This window comes from Carettochelys insculpta, chromosome 4, assembly GCF_033958435.1.
Source record: "Carettochelys insculpta isolate YL-2023 chromosome 4, ASM3395843v1, whole genome shotgun sequence".
Classification (NCBI taxonomy): Eukaryota; Metazoa; Chordata; order Testudines; family Carettochelyidae; genus Carettochelys; species Carettochelys insculpta.
Genome location: NC_134140.1, coordinates 33,451,426 through 33,467,791, shown reverse-complemented (window position 1 = coordinate 33,467,791; position 16,366 = coordinate 33,451,426). Strand labels below are relative to the sequence as shown.

General features: G+C 41.0%; 1 protein-coding gene across 2 annotated transcripts in view; it reads right to left on the bottom strand.

Annotated features, from left to right (window-relative positions):
- The window catches only part of LOC142012420 (cytosolic beta-glucosidase-like), a 91,525-nt gene that overhangs the window by 20,471 nt on the left and 54,688 nt on the right, over positions 1-16,366 (bottom strand). For both annotated transcript variants that reach the window (XM_074992555.1, XM_074992554.1), the window contains exons 4-6: positions 13,884-14,111; positions 7,947-8,752; positions 6,468-6,591 (exon numbers count right to left, since the gene is read on the bottom strand). In XM_074992555.1, the coding sequence (XP_074848656.1) occupies positions 6,468-6,591; positions 7,947-8,752; positions 13,884-14,111 (1,158 nt within the window). The remainder of the gene's footprint in view (positions 1-6,467; positions 6,592-7,946; positions 8,753-13,883; positions 14,112-16,366) is intronic.

Below are 16,366 nucleotides of genomic sequence, written 5' to 3'. Positions count from 1 at the left end.
AAGCAGATCAGCTACTCTGAGGTACATTATGTGATTTCTTTTTTCACTCAGTATTTTTAATACAGTAAGATGAAGACATTCTTATATACTGTGTATATTTGGACTATCATACTCTGAAACAAATGTGTGCTTATTACAAAATGCATGTTGTGTGTATAAATATTTATATATCAGTTATATACTATACTCACATACACACATCATACAGATCAGTGGATACATCACTAGATTAAAATCAGGAAACCAAGGTTTTGTTTCTAGTTCTACCACTGATATGTTCCTTGACCTGGGGAAATTTGCACTTTCACTGCCTCCATTTCTATAGTTGCAAAACTGAGATTGAAATGCTTACTTTTCTCTGTACAGTACATTGAAATTTACAAATTAAAATTGATATTATTATATAAAATTGTGGAAAAATCTATTAACAAGAGCAACTTCAATTGACATAACTAATGTTACAGTTGAGAATTTGAACGGAGTAACCAAAATATGTAAAGACAAGACTCCTACAGAAATTATGAAGTTGGTAATATTACATGGATGTGTTAGGGCATAAACATAACATACACATGCAGTGTGGCCGAATAACAAGTATTGTAGAAATCACAGCTTTTGTGCCCTGATATTTGGGGGTTCAAATTCTCAGCCATAACACTATACTCCAGTTGCTGTTTTTATTTAATATTAGTAAAACTTCACAAGAGATAATGCATTGTTTGCATTTTATCTAACTACGTCTAATACTTTGCTTTATTGATCAAAGTGGTTTCTTTTCATGGCATCTCAACTCAGTAGCAGAATATACAGAAAACTGCAATGGCTTGCTTCATTTTGATGGTGTAATATTCTCTCTGTACACTTTCATTTACGTCATCTTGAGGCTTTGGAATGACAGTAATACTTATTAAAGCAAGCAGCAATATAAAGATACCACAAAACACCATGAAAAGTAACTAGTATAAAATCTAGGTAGTAATTCGAACAAACAAACATCTGATTGGTTCAAACATTGATTTTCCAAATACATAATAATTTGTGTCTATAGCTACCCCCGATCTCTTCTTTCTCTCTCACTCACTCCTATCACTTAAAGAATGGATTGAATAAAGATCCAGAGTTCCTTGTGTGCCATTCTAAGTGGTTTCATCTGCCTTTATACACTGATGCAAGAGAACGCAAAAAATGAATCTGCCCATTGAGTGCCCTGACAGCTGTGCTAGTGTATCATTCGCTCTCACTCTGATCCTGTGAGTAATTATTTACACAGAGGGGAACAGCAGTGGTGCTGGAGATATTTTTAGAGTGGGCATGCTGAACTGTACCCCTCCCCCTCCCTCATACACTTGTTTGTGTCCCTCCTTGCCTCAAGCTAGGATCACATCTAGGGTTGCCAGCTCTCCCAGACTGGATGGACCAGAAGTCATTGCTGCAAAGCCAAAGCCAGAAGGGCCAGCAGGACCCCAGAGGGGCTACCAGGAGCTAGGGCCAATGGAGCCTGCTCCCAGGCAAGGGAAAGTTACACTCCTACTTCCCGTACCTATGGGGAACAGTTTCAACAGGCAAGATTGAGAGCAGCCCCCAACTGAGTAGTCTATAGGCCACTGTTTAAGGTACTTGCCAGACAGGTGGGAAACCAAGTTCCAATCCTTCTTCCATCTCAGGCAGAAGGGGACATTGAACCCAGGTATCCTACATCTTGTTTCACCAGTGGGCTCAAGGGAGCAGCCAGCAGCCTCATCTCCTCCCAGTTTATGCACCTGCTGAGTATGCCCGTAGTTTTCACCACACAGGTGAGGTAGGCAGAGGAATGCCAGTTTGAGGATCCCACTGAGGTTTGGATCTGAGCCGAGGCACTGAGGTGCCTCAGTTAACTGTGCACATGCTCACTGGCAGATTCATATGTCCTCTCAGTTGAAATGTAAAATCCCACCTGGGGATTTTAGGTGCCTGAAGAAATAGGTGGCAGTTCAGTGGGCAGTTTTAGGATCTCAGTGGAACCAAAACATTGGACTTAAGTAGTCCTTTTGTTGTCTACTTTTCAGTCTATCTTGATGTGACATTGTCTGATTAAATATGACCAGATAGGTCACTGTTATATGCTTGCAACAAATCTTGTTCATAGGTTATCAAGAGAGGTGACTATGAAAAGCTTATAATTTGCGGGTTGTTGTTATGTCATTTGTATTTGTCTATCATTTCTTACTTGAAGTTAAGAGTATTGGCTCTATATCTGTATTTCAAAATGTTTGCTCCTAAAGTAATGCCCACCAAGGATATAAAAGTCCCTGGCATGGGCAGCAAGTATAAGAGACAAGGGAAGTCAATGCCTTCCCAAACTGCCAGCTTATCCTTTCCCACACTCAACTCCCATCCCCAACAGGCCTTCAGAGCAACACCCCCATCTCCTAGGGCTTTAGCCCTGCTGGGGCTGGTCACAGTCCCTGCTCCAGGGCCAGGAGGGCTGTCCACTGTGTGCCCTTCAGGCCTGGGAGGGCTCACTCTCCCCATGCTGAGGGAAGTCTGGAGTTGTGTGCCCCCCTCCTCCTGCACTGTGCCACAGCTAGGGCCAGGGCTGGGACCATGTGCTGCTCACCCTCCAACTGTGCTTCCACCCTAGGGGAAATGCTGTGGATGTGCACCTCTCACTGGGGGAGCTGTAGCCTGCTCCTACAGTCAAGGGAACGCTTGGCTCCTTCAGGATCCTGGGCAGAAGCAGGGGGTCCTCAAGCAGCATGAGCAGGGCCAGAAGGTTGCCTTCCCCCAGCCCTAGCTTCACCCACTGCCCATGGGCCCTGGAAACACCTCTATTTTCCCTTTCTTCCTACTCCAGCTTACTTACTGCTCAAACATCTGGACTATGGACTTCTACTAATGGGGGTGTTTAACAGAGGAACTGACATCCTTCCAATGATTTGCAAGTAACTAGAGACTTGACTTAAGACAGCAGTTTATTCCATCACTGCTACAAGCCTGAACAAAAACCTTTGCAATTATTGTTATCTATTTGACTCCTAACACCAATTTTCACTACTGTATCACCTTTCTTTCTTTTTTTAATCTAAATAAGTCTTTAGATTTTAGACAGTAAAGGATTGGGAACAACATGATTTTTGGTTAAGATCAGAGTTATACAGTGATCTGGATGTATGGCTGGTCCTTTGGGATCATAAGAACCTTTTATTAGATGAGATTGGTTGTAAAGAACCATTAATCTCTAAATCCACTGGTTTTGGTGATAATATAACACTGGACTACCTCAGGAAAATGCTTGTATGACTTCTTGGTAGCCAGTGTGGCGGGACAGAAGTTTACTTTTGTGGTGATTTGCTGTATGTCATGGGAGAATCAACAGTATTTGGGAGTATGTCTTCCGCACTTCTGAGTAGTGTGACCTGAATTTGGTGTTCCCAGTGGTGACCCATGAAGGCACGATTACACATAGTAAAGTTTCCAAAGTCCCTGTGTGATTTAATAACCTTAGGCTACCTCTATACCGTAGAGCTATTTTGGGATACTAAGGTATCTTGAAATAGCTACTCTGCATCTATGAAACACGCCCAGTATTTTGACATTTTGTTGTACAATCTCAGCATCACTGTACACCTCATTGAGGGAAGACTCAGGGATACCTCAAAATAGTGCAGTATTTCGACATTTGTTGCTGTGTGGACAGCACCGAACACTGAAATAACCTATTTGAAAATACACTTGAAATAGGGTATGCAATTTGCATATCACAAATTGTATATGGGATACTCAATTTGCATAGCACAAATTGCAGGTCTTATTTTGAGTTTAGGGCACAGTGTAGCTGTAGTCTTAGTCTCATTTTTAAAAGTGACTTTGGCACTGAGCACCCTAAATCTCACAGACCTTGAATGAGACTAATATTTTTGAGGGCCAGACTTTAAAAGGTACGTAGAGGTCCAGAGATGCAGGTTTTCAGAAGCACCTATGTACCTAACTTCCATTTAAGTCAATAGTCTTTTTTAAAAATCACATAATGTAGAGGGTTGAAGAACAAGTCAACTGTGGGAGTTTCACATTCAAATGGCTTCAGTGCATTGGAAATCACCTTACCATGGTTGGAAAGGCAAGGAACAATACAGTGCACCATCTAGAAAATCCTGTCTAGGTAGTATAATTCTGAGATGTTTGGTTTTATGGACTTTTCAATCTTATGAACTCCTCAGTCCCAATTAATTTGCAAAATATGGGCTCTACTGTAGTTAACATTTCTATTGTTGTGCTGTACAGAGGCCTCAAGCAGAATGGGATACATGCTTGGCCATGTACAAACATAGGCATTGATTTAACACAGCCCTTATGCACATGCATAACTGGGAAAAGTGTACCAATCCTACACTGGTGAGGTGAGGTTTAAGAAGTTGCTCCAGATGCAGAAAACCAGAGCCTCTCATTTCTGAAGGCATGCTCCCAATGGAGGGAAAATTCAAAGGCAGCCACTCAGCTCAGTCTGGATGGGTCGAACAGGAGAAGAATTAGGTCCCGCAGCCTCTTGTAGACAAGACGCTGGGGCTCCATCTGACTGGGGATGCACTGCATAGCCAAGCGAACATGGGCCTTTCAACTGCAGACGCCAAGGGTGACAAGCCTCGGCTGAAAGGGAAAGAGTGACCCAGGAGGACTCCAGGGGCACAGACAGAGGAACAGAAACAGGGATAGGAAGTGACCCAGAGAACTGGCATAAGAGCACTCACTCCTAAGCTATGTACTGGAACTATCATTTTGAAGGGCCCTGGTTTGGAACCTGGTGGAGGAGGATGGGCCTGGGTTACCCTACGCTCAGTCACAGACTCTCACCAGTGGATGACATTGCCACTGACCCCAGCCACTGGGCAAGGTGGCCACAAATTCTCAATGTGGGGTGACATTACCACTAACTCTAGCTGCTAGGGGAGGCATCAACAGACTTTTGCCATTGCTTGATTTTGCCACTGAACCTGCTGCTCAGTAAGGTGGCCATAGATTTTGGTTGTGGAGTGATCATGCCACAGATTCTAGTCATTATGCAAGATGGTCACAGACTCACATCTTTGAATAACAGTACTACTGATACTACCCTATCGGCAAGGCAACCACAGATTCTCACCCGTGTGATGTAGTCTGGAGTATCACTACTAGGTGCTCCTACTGGCCTTGGATACAAAACCCTGTGACAATATCTCCACGTACACTGATTTCAGTTGGACTACACACATGCTTAGGCCCATATACTCAAAGTATTTAGGTGCCTACATACATTTGAGAATCTAGGCCAAAGTGTATTCCTGTACTGAGCTCACGGTGGAAGATTGTCCCTACCCCAAAAAGCTTACAGTGTATGAGAGCTAAGTGTGTATCTCTTCAAACCTCTCCCGAAGTCTGAGCAGAAACAAAACCCTGTCCTGCTGAGTCAGCATGGTCAGCCCAAACTGAGAATTGGAATGAGCAGGATGTTGAGAAGAGACTAATAGAAGCTTTTTTTGAAGTTAATGTTTCAATGAGAACTGATTCAAGAAAGAAACTATAAAAAAAGATAAGGCAAAAGGCAAGTAAAATGAAGAGGAAGGAACTGCTGCAAAATTACTAACGTTAAATAGTATTTGCTTCATGTTTTGTGTTCACATATAACAAACATGTTAGGGAAATTAGTATTCATGAAGGAACTGAGCTTTCTCATTCTAATTTGATACGTCTCAGGAAGCTTGACTCTCTGTGGGTCACCCCAGAACATACAGCCTGCACAAGGAACGCAGACCTATAATTTTTCAAAAGAGCTATGCCAGCACTGAGCATTTTCGAAAATCCCCTCCTAAGGGCTAAAGCAGAACTGAAATGATGCATGAGCTCTGCACTGGAGTGAATTTCACTGTGTGAACATTCCAAACCCTGCATGAAGCTAATTACATGCAGTCTTCCTTAAGCTATATGCAACAGGGTCATATTCTATAATAAAGAATATATCTTAGATCTAAAGGCCAGTTTTTTCAAAAATACCCAATATGCAGTAATTCCCATTCTTTGCAATGACAGCTGCTGGCTGCTGAGCACTTTTAGAGATTTGCCCCCTAGTTGTGGGTGCTATGGAAATTGAGCAAAGCTGACTCTAAAATATGAAGTTTTAAAAGTGCATTTTTTTAAACCAGAGAGACCATAAAATATGAAATAACAAATCCACCATTCTTGCTTTATGAAGCTATCAAAGGAGTGCAATTCCAAAACACACAGTGATGAACATTTTCATCTGATTCCATACCAAGATTGTGAAGTAGGATTAAAGCTACCTTTCTGCTAAATATTCTGCCTTCCTTTCTGCCAAACATTTCTTTCTAATCACATTACTTTACTCTCTTATGCGAGTTTTAGCTTCAAGAATCAATGCCAATTGCTGAATGCAAATAGGCACACAGGGAAATTATATTAGGTTTGCACAATTGATCTTTCATAATTTAAAAACGCACCTTTTAAAATTTCTAGTAATGTCTGCCTGAAATACTTCCAGCGCTGAGTGTCATCAAGTGGAGCAAAGTCCCTCTGGGAAAACCCATTCTCAGTAATGTAAATTATAGGATTATTGTACATATCCTAGAACAAGAGAGCAGAAGTTTTATTCATAAAAGATGTAAAAAACCCATAAAATCAGGTGCATTATCCTCTATCTTCTCTAAGTTACAATCCAAAACTAGTTTTCATCAAATTGCATTGACCCTATTAACTTAATTTTCTATGTGCTGACCTTTCATGACTAACAATAGAAGAGCAAATCTGTGCAAATATCCATGAAGACACTGAAATTACTTATTTTAATGAGAACACAAAAATATCTTTCCTGAATTATCATCTGCTTCTTCTCACTGCTCCTTAAATTCTTGGTACTAGTAGTCAAAGCATGTCCCACTGCCAGCAATGGGTTGCATGCCAGGAAAACATGACTGCTGGCATCCAAAAGCTCATTTCTGAAGACCACTAGATGATGGAACCCTCATATGTCATTTCAAATTGTAACTCACACTCAGCATGAGTTGTCAAGCATAATAGCAACAAGAAACCTCTAAGTCTCCAAGGCTACGTCTACACGTGCACGCTACATCGAAATAGCTTATTTCGATGTAGCGACATTGAAGTCTACACGTCCTCCAGGGCTGGCAACATCGACGTTCAACTTCGACGTTGGGCAGCACCACATCGAAATAGGCGCTGCGAGGAAACTTCTACACGCCAAAGTAGCACACATCGAAATAAGGGTGCCAGGAACAGCTGCAGACAGGGTCACAGGGCGGACTCAACAGCAAGCCGCTCCCTTAAAGGGCCCCTCCCAGACACAGTTGCACTAAACAACACAAGATCCACAGAGCCGACAACTGGTTGCAGACCCTGTGCATGCAGCATGGATCCCCAGCTGCCGCAGCAGCAGCCAGAAGCCCTGGGCTAAGGGCTGCTGCACACGATGACCATAGAGCCCCGGAGGGGCTGGAGAGAGAGCGTCTCTCAACCCCTCAGCTGATGGCCGCCATGGCGGACCCCGCTATTTCGATGTTGCGGGACGCAGATCGTCTACACGTGCCCTACTTCGACGTTCAACTTCGAAGTAGGGCGCTATTCCCATCCCCTCATGGGGTTAGCGACTTCGACATCTCGCCACCTAACGTCGATTTCAACTTTGAAATAGCGCCCAACACGTGTAGCCGTGACGGGCGCTATTTCGAAGTTGACGCCGCTACTTCGAAGTAGCGTGCACGTGTAGACGCGGCCCAAATCTCTAGTTAGTGGTGATGCAAAAATGAAACAAAAAGCTCCAAGCCAATTTGTTTATCCTCTTGCATGGTGCTTTTTGCTACTCCCAATAATGGAGTCACCTATATTGCACTACATACATTCTTTTCCTTGGTGGTGGTTAGGTAACTAAAAATCTGGATGATCAAGTGAATCTCACACTGTACCTTAATATATTTCAGTAGCTTACGTAAGCCCCATGGAACGACAGCCAGCCATGAGCTGCCAGGAGCACGAGGCCAGGAATGGTCCATTATTTGTTCAGCTTCTCTGTCCCTGGAAACACTTGGCTCACTGTGTGTATTTTCTTGGTGCTTTACTTTGCGAGTAGTGTAATAATTTAGGGCAAAAAAGTCAGCAGTTCCTTTGATCATCATCTTTTCTTCCTCAGTAAATTCTGGAAGCCTTGATGACTGGTAGCCTTCTTTTGCACTCCTTGCAGAGATCTGGGATTTCATGACGTCTGGATAGTCACCACTAATAAATATGGGTTCAGCAAACCAGCCTAAGCAAAAAGCCATATATCTTTTAGTGGCTTCTTGATCTGCCAGACAAGTTGGATCGAGAGGTTCAGCCCAGTCTGAGTTGAGAGCTATAGATACAAAACCATGTTGCGTTCTTCTAAACAACAAATTATAACTGTGCCAGGCTTTAGCATGAGCCTTTATCATATTACGAGCTGTCCGGTAAGCTCCAGTACCAGGTTCCACTACTCCTGGAGCCACAATGCCTCTTTCGTAGCCATCTTTAGCAACAATATAAGGCTCATTTATAGTGATCCACAGTTTCACTTGGTCCCCAAAAGTACTGAAGCAAAACTGTGCATAGCTATCAAAGGTGTCTATGATTGCATCAGAGCTCCAGCCTCCTTGATCTTCTAAATGCTGAGGTAAATCAAAGTGATACAAGGTTACCATGGGCACAACACCATTTGCCAATAAGTCATTAATGATCTTGTTGTAGTAATCAACTCCTGAAAAAATTAACAGAAAAAAGTTGGGTTCATATTTTACTATCTTAAAAATGCAGAAACCTAACTTGTTATTACAGTAGCATTATTTTTCTCTTGGTTACCTATCATCTCAGAGGTATTTGCTAAATATATTTTGAAACCACAGGAACAGATTTTCAGAAGTTGTCTACATTCAACAGCTGCCATTTAAGTACCAAAGGACCACATTTTCAGAAATAAGCAATGCACAGGAGTTTCCACTGAGTACAGTGGGACCAGATGGATGCTTATCTCTCTTAAAAAATTGGGCTCTTCATTTAGATGGTTGAATGGGAATGAAGTTCTCAAAAAGTTGGCCCTAAATGTGGGTTGTACTCTTTTAAAAAGTGCATTGTATGATCAGTACCAAAGCTAGGTGTCATGGAGGGATTTTTCCCCTGAAGAACTATACAGCCACTAAAAAACAAAAAGTGCAATATTCACCAAAATTAAGGCATGTTGTAATCAGGCAGGCAGTTTACGATTTGTAGCTGATCAGAAGGGTCAGCCATTTCCTTTTGGATGTGGGCATTGGTATTGTTATCCCTGACTTTCTCAACTCCAAATTAGCCAATTGCAATTAATCCTACAATTTATAAATATCTACAGGCTGAAGCTGGGGCACTGTGTAGCAGTTCTCTTTCTAGATTGAATATCTTGTCAGGCCTATTTAACATTTGTTGCTCTCCACTAGTTGCTATTGATATTTAGGTTGCGTTGGTCTTAAGTTTTGTAGCTCAAGTGGATTGGAAGTAGCCCACCAGAGAGACTAACTCTCTCCCTAAGACTCTGCCACAGCTGCAGACAACAGAGGTCCTCAAGCTGGATTCCTGTAATTATAGAAGAGAAGGGGCAACCAGTTGGTCACTCGCTGTGAGGACACTTGACACCCCTCCCCTGGTCTGAAATAGCCTGAACCTAGTCTTTTTGGGAAACCAACAACAGTTTTATTTGACAAACTTTCAGGGACAAAACTTGAAAGGGTGTCCCTGGAGAGTGAATGAGGATTTTCTATTACTGAGCTTTATCAGCTGGCTAAGTTAACGATTGTTTTTGTACAGTTGGGAGGTTGTTAGAAGTTAAAGTTGCTGCCTGGGCACTTAATGCTTTTGTATGGGCATTTTTTAGTTTTGTTTAACTAGAAATAAATAAAACTAAATAGCCTCCTTGGAAGTATGGGTATTGCATCAAATGCAAAAACCGGTGTTACTTTTTCAGACATGGGCTAGCAGTTACCCTCCTCCTTCACAAGAACCATCTCACTTTGGGCTTTCCCAATTGCAGTCCAAATAACAATATGAACTTTGAATTACTGAAGAACTTGCCCCAGATATGTGAATTTATTTTGAAAAATGCCTACGGGACTTTGGTTCCTAAGTTCCATGTCCAAAGTGATTTAGGCACTCAGAAGAGTCTAAATCTCATTTAAGTCATTAAGGCGGCATAAGCTTCTAGATCTCTTTTGAAAATGGGACTCATGCCCTTTTGAAATTTTTACTTCAAGTTTTATTAGGTGGGAGCCTAAATAAGAATAAGACTTGACAGTTTGAAGACGACCACAATGGCAGAGAGAAGGCATACATTAGCTCAATATATGATTTGGAGAGTTCATACTTTAACATAGTAACAAAGAATGTTAATGAATCACTAATCAGCCCCCTGTATTGAATACAGTGAATGTGTTGGTATAATGCTAACTATTTTTTGCACTGGTTTTCAGATTCAGTGTCTGCTAACATTTTAAAAAAATGTAGACAAAAATACCTACATAGTCAGTTGACAGACAGTCCTTAAAATTATCCTACTTTCAAAGTTATACCATATGGTGGGTCTCGTCTCAAAGATTCTAGCCACACTGTTTTTTTGTACTCCAACATCTTGATGCAGCAATAAACTGAGAACCCCTGACTAAATGAGGATCTTCTTGTGAATAAACCAGTGCCAATGCAGTCACTGTCACAGCAATATCTGATGGGTTTGTGTACAATAAACTTGGCAGGCAGTTTGTTTTTCCACTCTAACTGCAACCCCACAAGAATTAGGGGAGATTCGTGAACATGTCTGAGGGCAGAATTCATCAAAATTTTCAGTTAATTCTTGAGAAATTAATTTCAAAGTACAAATTTACAGTCAATTAGAACTAACTGTGAATCCTTTACTCCCATTGGTGAACAGTGATTCACATGGTTTCAAAAGGGCTATTCATATCAGTAACATCTCACACAGGAGTGAGAGATTCTCCCCCTAGCCCTTAGCTGGGAAAGCAGAAGTCCTTTGCTGGTATACCAGCCTTTTTTAACACAGACAGCAAAACTACACAGAAATTGATAGGAGATGGTCAGTGCAATTTTAAAAGGATTCAATTATCCATTTTCCAGATTTCAATTAATTATTGAAAAAGCCTTATAAGCTTGTGTGAGACAAAAAGAGAAATGCAACTATGTCACTGGCAATCACTGGTGTCATAAGAAATATCTGGTGACCTAGCAATGATGAACTAAGATATCATTTTTACATTTGTACCCATCAGTCAGTTAAAAGTGCAAAGTAAAACAGCACACAGGGTTCTGGCAATTTGTGTGTCTGTGTCCCAAGGGGAAACCACATGTTGAGAGCACTCTAGTATGGACCAGTTTGGAAACAAGGGTGCAGGAGGAAAATGCACTTTGTGTTACCAGCTGGATGGGAGAGGGATGGCTTAAGGTCTGGAGCAAAGTCGGAGTGCGTAGCTGTGAAGTTGGTGTGGATTGCCATGTGATTTTGCAGTTTCTGCCCATTCTGCCAGGGATACAGGCTCCATTTCTCCATTCTTTCCTGCCTCCCTCTCTCTTGGTCCTACCTAATGCTAAAGTCAGGTACAGGAGAGAATTGCATGCTGGATACAATAAGCCAAACACACAGTCTGCCAGTGCTGGCTCCCTTCTCACTGCAATCTGCCATTCTGCAGCTAACACATTTCACTCCTCGTAGATCACAGGGGATAAAGAACTGCAGAGCAAAACAAAAATAACCACTACATAAAAACGATAAACTCAAGGTAGATTGAAACCTGACATTTTATAGGAGTAAAAGTATAAGATTGCTCCTTTAGAAGAAAACCCCCTTATGGCTGGAAAACAAACGTTAAAGGTTTTCCAAATATCTCATGTTTTAGGTGTGAAATTGATAGTGAACCAGTTCATGTGAATGGTTTTATTTGAAAGGACATGGCTTTAAAGTTTCTAATTCTTCACATGCTCTTTGTAGAAACGTTTATACAGAAGATACAGTAGTGGCCTTTCCGTGATATGCAGTGACAATTACTTCAACAGATCACTGCACTGGACAAGTGAGTTCCTGCCAAATGAAAAGCCCTTCCACTGCCCTTTTGCTAAATGTAAAGTTCATAAAATTAATCAGGCAGCTGTTTAAAAGAGAGTTCAAGTGCACATTTTCAAAAATCTTATTTGAGCTTGGTTAAAATGCTGTTAGCTTTTTTCCTTATCAACTCTATGGTTGCTCACTATCCCCCAGCTGCACTTCCAAATACCAAAGCCTGTTCAAAAGGCAGCTGTGTGACAACTGACTAGCACCAGCTGTGCTACCTGAAGGAAATTCTCAGGGGTAAACTAAGGATACTCAGCAAAATTTAGTTTCCATATGCCACAAAAACCATCCAAACTAACAGGGAAAGCCTGTACCATGACACAGGCTTTGTGCATAGAAATTCTGGTGGAGGCAGGAAGGAACCTTCCCATCAGGCCACTATGGAAGGATGCTTTCAGTGGCTGCATCACTCTACTCTCATGGCTCCTGTATGCCCACCATGTCCTTGTGGAGTCAGTTGTGATCCGCAGAATGCAGGAGAGGTAGAGGCAAAGTTAGGCAATTTGAACACCCTTAGAGGAACATTATTCATGCTCTGTGTACGGAGCTGCACAGTCCTGGAGTAGGGAATTTGCTAATCAATTTGCCCCCTCGTTCTCTTTCCAATCTTCCCTTTTTTGAATGGGGGGAGGAAGTAAAACCCAGGATGGAGGCTGCACCAAGGACAAAGATTGTAGAATGAGTGTGGAGTCCAGACAGCAATAAGAAAGGGGTGAGGAAGCCCTCATCCAATTCCATTTCCTTTTGTTTTGTGAGGGACATCTTCCTTCTGTGGATGGCTGGTCAAACCACTCTTCCTACTCTACTTCACAGCCTCTCTGATGCAGCTTCCCTTCCCCTACTCTTCACACTCCCCTCCAGTCCTCATCACCCTCACTCCTTGTCCTCTGCATTCCATACTGCCTTTCCCTTCCTTTGTTTATTAACTCAACCATGACCTTTTGCCCTCGTTGATTCTCCCACGAGATATATTTGAAATTAAAAAGCTGAACCAATGCGGACCAACATATTTGCCAACCATCAATTCGATCAGTCTGTGAATATTGCATTTCTTTCCTCCCACCCTATTCCTGTTTTGTCATCTTACACTAAGATGGATCTCTTTGTAGTCTCTTTTTATCATGTGTGTTTGTATAGCACCTTGCACAATGCCTGCTCAGTCCTGACTGAACCCTCAACCACTATAGGGACAAAAATAATAAAAATGACCTGCAAGATCCCCACTCATCAGCCATTTTAGGAGTATATTGCTTAAATATCTTCAGAAAACTCTGTCCTGCTTAGACAATCTATGCAATTCAGATTGCCAGCAATTGATGCTGATACAATAGCAACATGCATTTACCATTATTGTCAAACATGGGATTGATTGATTTATTTATATGCTATGAGAAAGTTTTCCTCTTATCTGGTTATCAAGTTCTGCAGAGGTTCATTGTAACTTTACACCATCCCATGAAATAGAAAAAACTTATAATCACTTTTAAAAAAAATTAGAGCAAACAAAAAGTACATAGTAGGGAACATCATACTCCTCCCATCCCAGAAGATCATGCTATCCAAGGGGATCTAGAGTATTAATTAGGAAGTTGTTGCAAACCTATAAAAAAATCATCCCATAATTACTCTGAAAAAAAGTTGCAATTTCAAAGCTACGCTGCAGAATAGCATACTGGATTAATTATGCCAGACTGCAGCAATAACCTTGAATTAAAGCTGCAACCTTCTATTTTTAAGAAACAATTGCCTTTCTGGTTGATGAAACCTGTCGTCCCATCAGGTAACAGACGTGACCAGGAAAGAGAAAAGCGATAATGAGTCAATCCAAGCTGTTTGATACATTTCAAATCTTCCTCCCACAGAGTGTAGCTGCCACAAGCTACATCACCAGTCTGGTTCTTGAAAACTCGATCTCCTCCCTGATGGGTGAATGTGTCCCAAACATTAGGGCCCTTTCCATCTGCATTCCAGCCTCCTGATTAAAAACAAAACGGAATCATTACACTTTTGACATCAAAAGACATATGTTGAATGTAAATATCACATAAAGTAGGCACAGAATGTCAGTACCTTGCAAGAAATCAAGCAGGGTTTTCTCCAGTTCTCTCACTTAAAATGAATAGTTTGCTTTCTCAAGCTACAGAACATTTGTTTTAGGTTCCACATTTATTCATGGTTTTGCTCACTGTTTGAAAAATCTGTTTCATACAGCTCTTACAGAGGTTTTGACACACTGCAGATTATTTTTAGCCAAAGATCAGATACTCGTGAATCTTCTGAGATATTAACAAAAAGTATTTGTTAATGCAACTCCCACCCATGAATGTAAAAGATCTGTCCATATCAAAGAAAGCCTTTAGGATATAAGAAATACATCCAACAAATAGGCACTTATGGCTTTCTGGATGTCCTTTGAAAGTCCTGACAGTCTGTTAAGAAGAAAGGAATGCCATTATGAGCCATGGCCCTAGGCATGTATAGCATGAATTAATAACAAAGCTCTGTGAAACTTCTGCCTTTTGCTTAGACAAACGTTCACAGAAAAACTGCTAAGATTTCCCCTAAATTAATTTTACACTACATGTTCACAGTCTTTGCACCATGTTCTTCATTTTGATTATGCTGGGGTATGCTTCTAGCACTTTTTGAAAACTGGAGTACAGAAATTGCCATTAAAAAGGGTTACCATTTTTGAACTTTCAAAAAAGAGGACACCCCTAAGAGGGAGTATATCTGTACCAGTATCTACCAACAGCACGAGTTGGTACATATTGATACAGATACACTCTCTCTTAGGGGTGCCCTCTTTTGATATGGTAACCCTATATTAAAAATTCAATATTTAGCTATAGTTTGACATCTGAGCAGCACTGTAATGAGGATGGGCTGAATAGGCTCTCACCCTAGGTGCAGCATAATCAGGGTCTCAGCTCTGCTGAGTTGCAAGGCCCCTCCCCATCTCTCTCCAGGTTGTCTGAGCTGGCCCCTGCCTTGGCCTGGGTGGGCAGCTTCTGGGAGCTAAGGGGTTAACCTCCACTCCCAGGCTGCAGGGCTCTGCCCCTTTCTCCAGGAGGGGGGCAGTGGGTGGGGCTGCTCTACATTCCAGGCACTTCAGGCCAGGATTCCTCATCCCAAACTGCTGCCACCTCCACCTCCTTGGGCATTGGCTAGCCCTTCGGTAGTTTGGAGTCTGTTCTTACAGGGGAAATAAGATCTCTGGAGTTTTTTAAATCTCATTTTATGATGAGTTTGCCATGCTAATGGTGCATACAATAACTATAATAAATATTAGAATTATTTTGTTATTTATTTATGTTCCTTTATTTATATTATTGTTTGTTAAGAGTCACATTTTATTTATTGTTATTTTTATTTATCTATGTAAATATGTTCCTCATACAATTGAAAATATATTTGTTATATTACTATACTAATTAATAATTTTTGTGAATTTTTCTTGAAGGAAACATAAATAAATATTAGTAAACTAAAGACATTTTTTAATTTGGAGGATGGGGGTGCATAAATAATATTTTGCCTCTGGCACAAAAATGCATAGCGACAGTTCTGCATCTGAGATACCAGTATTTAAACTGAGCGGATGCAGATTTCTGTATGAGAGTTATTGCAGTCTTTGAAAGCCCGTGTTGTAATATGTGCAAATGTTTAATGTGAAAAGCCCTAGAAATCTCCATCCCTGTAAAGTACAATTAAATCACAAAATGCAGAATATGTCAAAATTCTCCAGCTTCCTTTACAAGCAAAATTTTTCAAAGCTCCAGTTAATGTATGTTTCCTGGGTCACTGTCTAAAAACTAAAATGACACTTTAGGTTAAAATCATGTATAAATTAAATATCAGTTGGCTGTAAGATTAATACCTATATAATAGCTACAGATCAATCCTCAGTAAAAGTGTTTTAATAATCAATTAGTATCATAGAAATTAGAGATGGAAGAGCCCTATTAGGAGGTCATCCAGTCCATCCCCTGCCAATATGAAATTGCTCCCTAAAGTATATTCAGTACTTAATGCACATCTGTCTTATTAAATTTAAGTTTAATGCAAGGTTAAGCATATTGCAGACACTTAATTTAAAGCGTTGCTAGAATCTCTAATATCATTTCTATAGCCTAGTTTCTGAAAGATCATTGCCATATTTCATGTTCTTTTCAGAATTTTGTAATGGCACACAAGCACCAATGTGGCTACATAAGGCCATGCAGTAAA